Source organism: Oryctolagus cuniculus, chromosome 12, assembly GCF_051225735.1.
Source record: "Oryctolagus cuniculus isolate XC-2025 breed Fujian yellow rabbit chromosome 12, ASM5122573v1, whole genome shotgun sequence".
Classification (NCBI taxonomy): domain Eukaryota; kingdom Metazoa; phylum Chordata; class Mammalia; order Lagomorpha; family Leporidae; genus Oryctolagus; species Oryctolagus cuniculus.
Window position 1 is genome coordinate 101343579 of NC_142878.1, and position 7498 is coordinate 101351076.

At 61.2% G+C, this 7498-nt stretch overlaps 2 protein-coding genes across 3 annotated transcripts in view; both read right to left on the reverse strand.

Moving 5' to 3' along the window:
• The window catches only part of AP3B2 (adaptor related protein complex 3 subunit beta 2), a 40607-nt gene extending 38805 nt beyond the window's left edge, over positions 1-1802 (reverse strand). Inside the window, exon 1 of the mRNA XM_051834235.3 lies at positions 1440-1802. Within this exon, the coding sequence (XP_051690195.3) occupies positions 1440-1552 (113 nt within the window). The 5' untranslated portion in view covers positions 1553-1802. The remainder of the gene's footprint in view (positions 1-1439) is intronic.
• Positions 1803-2141: 339 nt separating this feature from the next.
• Positions 2142-7292, reverse strand: LOC127487727 (uncharacterized). Of its 2 annotated transcripts, XM_089311010.1 has the most exons (6): positions 7117-7292; positions 5598-5615; positions 3819-3836; positions 3262-3466; positions 2757-3019; positions 2143-2246 (listed from the first exon to the last, which is right to left on the reverse strand). In XM_089311010.1, the coding sequence occupies exons 2-6, from the start codon at positions 5613-5615 to the stop codon at positions 2214-2216; spliced, it is 537 nt and encodes a 178-aa protein (XP_089167136.1). In that variant the 5' UTR covers positions 7117-7292; the 3' UTR covers positions 2143-2213. The 2 variants fall into 2 exon arrangements, with proteins under 2 accessions (XP_089167135.1, XP_089167136.1); XM_089311009.1 differs by lacking the exons at positions 5598-5615; positions 7117-7292 and having other exon boundaries at positions 2142-2246; positions 3819-5578.
• Positions 7293-7498: the final 206 nt, after the last annotated feature.

A 7498-nucleotide genomic window follows, 5' to 3' on the forward strand; every position in this document is an offset into this window, starting at 1 on the left:
GACCTTGGTGGACACTGATACTACTGACCATTCCCCTTCTTCCCGAAATCACACTTTGTTATCTTCCTGCCTGTTGCTTCATTTCTTCTTAGGTTCTCTGGTCACCCCTAATGTTATTTTCTGAGTTCTGTCCGAACTCACGTCCATCTGCAGCTTTAACGGACACATGTATATTAACAATCCCCTGACTGCTCTCATGGAATCCAAATCCCAATACCCATCTACCCACTAGCCTTGCATGGCCCTCGGAGGGCTACAATCTCAGCCTGTCCCAAGCTGGGCTCAGTATGCTTGCAATGCGTCTCTCTCCGATTACACTACAGAGCAGCCCCATCTATCCTGCTCAGGAGCTGGTAACCTGGGCGTCTCCCTTACCTTCTCCCAGCCCCTCTCTCCCACCCCCACGCCCCATATCCAACATTCACCAGGTCTGTAGCTCCCCCCTCCTCAATAGCCCTCAGATCCGCAGCCCCTCTGGGGAGCCTAGGCCACTGCTGCTCTGCCTGTCACCGTCACGCCCCCTCACTCGTCTCACCTGCCATCCCTTCTCCACAATCCGGCCTGTAACCCTTCCAAAACACCCATCTGGTGATGGCACCAGCGTGGAACCCTCCAGCAGCCATTCCCAGCCTCATTTCTGGTCACTCCAGTGGCTCGCACGGTGATTCTGGCCACACTGCACCTGCGCCCGCAAAGCCGGGGGTCCCCACTCTCCTTCCTTCCCCATTCTCGTGCAAGTGCTTTGCTCTGCCTGGGAAGCCCCTCGCCCCACTCCCAGTGCCCCCACTGCACCGAACTGTCACTGTCTGGTTCTCATCTGTGCGCCTCTCCATAGCAACCTGAGAGCAGTTAGCGTCTCACGCTCACAGCTGCACGGTGGTCAGCACCGGCCAGCATAAGGCGGGCCTTTAATAATTGCTGATCGCAGAATGTACGGATAAACAAAATAATCAAAAGCGGATTGGAGGAAGGGATTGAAACAGAGGGGCAGTGTCGGGGGGCAGGAGGACAGCGTCGGGTGGGAGGTGGGGACCAGGGGGCAGAGAAAGGGCCCGGCCTGTGTCTGCACGCGGGGCGAGGCCCCAGGTCCAAACTCCTGTTTGCCGGCCTAGATCCCCATCCCCCACCTAAAAGAAAATCTGGAGCCCGCTCTCCTAGCGCGGAAAAACGTGGGAAACTCGCAAGCCGGCTGCAAACAGGAGGAACCCCAGAGAGGAAGCAGGCTGGCCCAGCCCCCACTCCGGGTCTGCCCCTCCGGACGGGGAGCGCCCATCGGGCCCGGGCTGCAGGGAAGGGGCTGGGCGGCCTTCCGGCGGGGCCGGGGCCCGGGCCGGGGCCGGGGCGGGGCCTGTGCGGGGCCAGGCGGGCGGGAGGGCCCGGGCGCTGTCCATGGTGCCCGCGCGCCTCGCCCAGGCCCGGCCCTCCGCGCGCTCGCTCACCGCTTGTAGTCGGAGGAGAAGATGCCGCCGCTCGCCGGGTCGTGGCCGTATTCGGGCTCCCCGGGGCCGGCGGAGCCGCCCTTGTCTTCGCTGTAGGCGGGGGCGGCCGACATGGGGAGGCCGGGGGTAGGGCTTCGCTGGGCAGGAGGAGGCTGCGGGGCCGGGGTCCGCGCCGGGGCCGAGGCCGGGAGGCCGCGCTGGGCGGACGAGGTCGGTGCGCGGCCCGCGCTCTGCAGAAGCTGCGGGTGGTGGAGTTGGCGGCGGGGCTGCTGCTGTGCGCGGGCGCATCAATCAGGGCCGCGCGCCGAGGTTCTTAAAGGCACCGGCGGCGGCGAGCCGAGGGCGCGTCCGCAAGGGGGCGGAGAGGGCAGCCGCGCCGGCCCCGCCCCAATCCCACGGAAATCCCCTCTCCCGGATGGTTCCTGCCCTTTAAAGGGACCTCGCGCACCTGCCAGGCTTGGGGTGGGTGAGGCTGGTGGGCGCAGAAGGGGACGGCCGTCCCGGGGATGCGCAACGCCTGCCCCGTCCTGCGACCGCCTGGCCTAGCGGCTCCGCTCACCGCAGACACAGGAGAGGATGCTCACCCACCCAAAGGGGGAGGGGGACAGGAGGTGGTGCCGTCTATGGAGAGGCTGGCGGGGTGGGGGGGACTTCCAGGCAGAGAGGTGGGTTATGGGTTACAGAAGACAGCGAAACCGTAATAAAGCTTTGGAAAAATACTTTAATGACCCCTTCTGAGGTCCCCACACCATCCGGGAGGGCCCAAGGTCACGCCTAGTCCACGGTTAGGTCCATGTCCATAGACACCTAGGAAGGAAGGGAAAAGGCTGGGTTAGGGGGCTGGTGCGACCACCAGGACTCCTGGGTCGTGTGATGTCAGGGTGGGGCGGGGGAGAGGAAGGTAGGACTGCCGGCCAGACTCAGAAAGAAGAAAGAAAACAAACTCGGCTGGGAGGAGGAGTAGGCTCTCCATGGGCCAGCGTTTGAGGCATCAAGTTGGGTGTCCAGGGACCTCTGGGCTGGGCTTGGGTCGTGTTAGAGTTCATAAGGACTGGTCTAATTGTAATAAAGTTAACAGCTCCTCTGTGGATAGGGATCGCGAATGCTCAGAGGCCAGGTGGAAATGGACAGGGCCTGGGAAGGCGGAGCTTGGCTCAGTAGGAAGAGTCTGTTGGGGGAATGAGAATGTGGCCGGGATCTGTGAGCTTGGGGTCTGCCCGAATAAAGTTCATCTGGAGCTCGGAGGCACGTGGCTCCGGCGGAGGGCAGAGGGTCTGGATTTAAGAGGACCCCCCCCCCCATGGAATCCGCGCTTACCAAGCTGCCGGGGTCCCCTTCCGGGTGGATCAGGCTCAGAGCAAAGTGCACGCAGTTGCTGCGCGTGGGGTGATAGACAGGCGGGTCGGCGTCCATGGCCTCGCGGACGCGGCGCTCCAACAGCGCGCGGTCCACGCCGCCGCGTCGCCTTAGCACACGCCAGAGCAGGCGGGAGCGCAGCAGCGGGCGCTGGCCCTGTTTGCACACCACGCCTTCGGAGGAGCGCACTACGGAGTCCAACCCGAAGCCGCCGGAGCTCCTGCCTGTGGGTTTTGCCAGCCAGCGACACATCAGAGCCAGGTTTAGGCGCTGTGCCCCGTGGCCCTGCACCCGCACTGCCGCCACCTGAGGCCCCCTGAGCCCCACACTTTGGCTGCTCAAGCAGGCATCTTCAGAGACCCACGCCCACAGCCCAGGACCACGCTATTCACCCCGGAACGGCTGGCCCGCTGCTGGGCCTCTCCCTGCATTCGTGGGCCCGTGTGTTTCAGTTGGAGGTGCTCACCCTCAAAGTGGATGATCTCTCCACGGCCACAGTATACACCCACGTGGGCCCCGCACCAAAAGTCTCGCAAGGGGGACATCATCCTGAACAGGAAGAGGTCTCCAGGCTCCGGCTCCCTGTCGCTCAGCTCCACAATCTCAAAGTGCTGACCCAGGTAAGCCTCAGAGAGGAAGAACTTAATGGTGCTGACTGCCCCAGTCACGGTCTGGGAAGAGAAAGGGATTAGGCCACAGGGCATTTGCACATGTTGCTGGAAAGAGTGGTTGGGTCCTTCCACTGACCACAGTGCTGCATCCCGGGCTCCACACCTGCTTCTCTGTGCTGAGTGACTCCAGAGGCCTGGACATCAGGTACTCAAACATGCTGTCCCAAGCCACCCCTGAGAACTGCACCCTCCCCCAGCAATGGGGGCCTCCTCCCCCCCAGCCAGTCTTATCTTCTCATTGGGTTCCAGCTGCTTCTTTCTCCTCCCCTCCCCCTGCTGCGGGCCCCCCTTCCCCAACCATCTCCCATCTTGCCACTCCTGGAGGCAGCACCAGGTTGCTGTCCGGTGGTACCTGGGTTGAGCAGGAGATCTGAAGAAACAAGAAAGCCTGGGTGAGATCTGGACCCCAGCACGGGCCTCTCCTCCCAAGTCCAGCAACCTTAGCCGCAAACATCTTTGGAGCAGCTGCCTCTTTGATCCTTTGTGTAACCACAAGAGAGATACCATGGGGGCCGGTGCTGTGGCATAGTGGGCTAAGTAAGCCTTGGCCTGCAGCACCAGCATCCCATGTGGGTGCCGGTTCGTGTCCCGGCTGCTCCTCTTCTGATCCAGCTCTCTGCTATGGCTGGGAAAACAGTGGATGATGGCCCCTGCACCTGTGTGGGAGACCTACTCCTGGCTCCTGTCTTCAGATCAGCTCAGCTCTGGCTGTTGCGGCCATTTGGGGAGTGAGCCAGTGGATGGAAGACCTTTCTCTCTGTCTCTCCCTCTCTCTGTTTGTAACTCTACCTCTCAAATAAACAAATAAATCTTAAAAAAAAAAGAAGGGTACCATGTCCCCACTTCCAAGGTAAGGACACAGGTTCGTCACCAGAGTGCACACAGCTGATGCGTGCCTATGTGACCCTGTGTGCCTAACACCAGTCACTTCTCTTCCTCTATTGGAAAGTGACAGATCCATTTCCTATCTTTTTTTTTTTAAGATTTTATTTATTTACTTGAGAGCTAGAGTTACAGGCAGTAAGAGGGAAAGACAGAGAGAAAGGTCTTCCGGCCACTGATTGACTCCCCAAATGGCCACAATGGCGGGAGCTGTGCCGATCCAAAGCCGGGAGCTTCTTCCGGGTCTCCCACGTCGGTGCAGGGGCCCAAGGACTTGGGCCATCTTCTACTGCTTTCCTAGGCCATAGGAGAGAGCTGGATCAGAAGAGGAACAACCAAGACTAGAACCTGTGCCCATATGGCATGCTGATGCTGCAGGCAGAGGATTAACCTACCGTGCCACGGCGCCGGCCCTGCCACCTCCTATCTTTACAGAGGGCTTTGGGGATTAGGAACATGGTCCCATTGCCTGGGCTGTGCCCAAGATTCAGTCTCAGAGCCTGGGAATGGAGTGGAGCTGGGGCCCCCAAGGACAGTGAGCTCTCCTAGAGTGGTAGAGAGCTGGGAGCAGAAAGTGACACATACACGCGCGCACACACACGCACATGCACACACACACACACACACACACACACACACACACCCGGGCCTCTGGGCATCTTCGTGGGAAGGGAGGTGATTGACTCCAGCAGAGCTACCCTGCGTGGGAAAGACCTAGACACAAGTGGTGCGGAGCCGGGCTGCCCAAGCCCACGCTTCAGAGGGCGGCCGCCCCGGGCTCACTGCCCCTCCCACCCAGACCGTTCCTCTCCCTCCTGTCCTCGGCTTCCGGCTGAGCGAGTCTCCTTTTCTCCAACTGGGAGCCACGGAAGAGCCAGGCAACCATCCCAGGCTGCCTGAGGACTTTGCACATTTCGGAATTGAAAGCCTCATATCCCGGGCACCCGGGAAAACCTGGGCAGCCACTCGCCCCCAGAGCTCAGGCCTGCAGCTTCTGCCTCCCTGGACCTCAGAAAGCCGTGGGCAGGACTGAAGCACAGAAGCACCCTTTGGCTTTGGTTAAGGTGTCCTACCGTCCACCGGGCTGGGAGGGCACGGGAGTTGCTGCTTCCCCTTCCCCCCATAGCCACTGGGCCCAAGCAGGGTGACAGCAGTGGATGACGGGGCACCTGCCCTGGCCTCAGTGCAGTCCGCGGGTATCCTGCTTGGGCAGAAGCCAAGATGGACCGAAGATTTCTGCTCCAGTTACCTGGGAGGTGAAGCTCATCTGGGGAGAAAAAGCAGCTGTCACCACCCGGCCCCTCTGCCCGCCGCGCACCGTGTCTGAGTGGCTGTGTGGCTCTGTGTCCAAGTGTGGCTCTCCACTCCTGCCTGTGGGCCTGCGCTGGAACGCCGGGCACAGGACCGAGAGGCCCGTCGTGGCTGGGCCATGTCTCTTTATGGGCCATGGGTAAGTCACTTCCTGTCTCTGGACCACAGCTTTCTCCTGTGTGAGTGGCGTGGGGGGGGGGGGGGCTGGGCAGCACAGGACCGTGGCCCTGACAGCTCTTTGTGGGCGGGGTCTGCTAATCTAAGGTCTGCCCCCCTGAGCTTGCAGATTCGGGTGCCAAGAGCAGGGCTGGGGAGAGCGCATCTTCTCAGCTCAGAGGACAAGAACAATGGGTTCTCAGAGGCTTGTGGCCTCCCTGTCACCCCTGCCCCAGAGCTCAGTGGAAATCACCCAGCTGGAAAGACCCTGGGAGCCTCTGAAAGCTCCTCCCAGTGGAGGTGGGGTGGGGAGGCTCTCTGGCCACAGTCAGGGTCTGGAGGTAGGGGATCCAGATGAACACGTGGGTGCTGTGTTCGCAGTGAGAGCAGCATGTGCTGTCAGAACCCGTGCCAAAGCCCCGTGTGGCCCTGACAGCACCGTCATGCAGTTGGTACTGTTGGTATCGTTCCCATTTCACAGATGAGAAAACTGAGGCTTGGTGAGGTCGCCAGGGTTACAAGTTAGTAACTGTGGCGGAACCAAGATTCAAGCCGAGGTGGTCTGGCTGCAGGACCCATGTCTTTAACCACTGAACAGTATGGCCTCACTCATGCTGCCAGCCCACCAGGCTGGCCCCCACCATCCCCCCACCTGGAAGTCCTGATGCTTCCTGGTCTGGACAAAGCGCCCCCCTTACACCTGCAAGGCCCTGGAGCCGTAAGAGCTGAGGACACGAGGTCCCATCTCAGGCCAACTGGCCCGACAATGCTGCCCACCCCGCTGGGTCTCCCTGCGTGCGGCGTGAGCTTCCGCCCCTCTCACCTTGACTGAGGTTTTCAGGAGGATAGAGCATTCACAATGATCCTGTGACTGGGAGTAGGGGTGACCCACAGACTCTCTGGGGTCCAGGGCCCTGCCCTTCCCCCACTGCTAATCCCTGCAGGGCCTCCACCCAGTGTGACCCTGTCCCTGTGCACAGGCCTTGTAGCGCCAGCATGGCAGCCCTTGGCTGTGGCTGTGGTCTGGTTTGAACTTCCAGCCGCTGCCCTCCCTTTTGGCCTGGCCCTGGACATCGAACAGGTGCCTCTGTGCAAGGCGAGGCTTTGGGCTCATTCCTCCTCGCCGGCCACCTGTGGCCAGGACAGAGGCCGGGGCTCCCGCCTGCACAAGAGTAAGCATTTCCCCAGCACACCCTGCCCTGGCCCTTCCTTCCCTTACAGAACCTTCAGTCACCCCTTCTCTCTCGGCATGGAGAGAGCCCCCCCGCCCCGAGTCTGCGCCCCCAGTCCAAGCAGCTCACCTTGTAGTGGCCACGCTCCACACCGTGCGGGACAATCTCCTTCTGTGGTCAGAGCAGGCAAGACAAGCTGTCCATCTCTCAGGCAGATAAAGGGGTGAAGCAGGAAGCCCCGGGGCCCTGTTCTGATCATCACTGGCCCGGCCAGTCTGACGACAGTACTCCGTCCTCCATGCAAAGCCTGGGGCAGGTGAGAAGCCAGAGACTGCAAAGCTGGGGTCCTGGGGCCCTCAGCCACCCTCGCCCCTCCTTCTGGTGTTCAGCTGTACCCCAGATCTGCTTGTACCTGCTCAGAAATCAGCTCTCCCCCCTTCCTGGCCTCCAGGGTGCTCAATCCCCTCTCTATTGTGGTCAGAGAAAAGACAGTGAATCCAGCTCCTGTGTG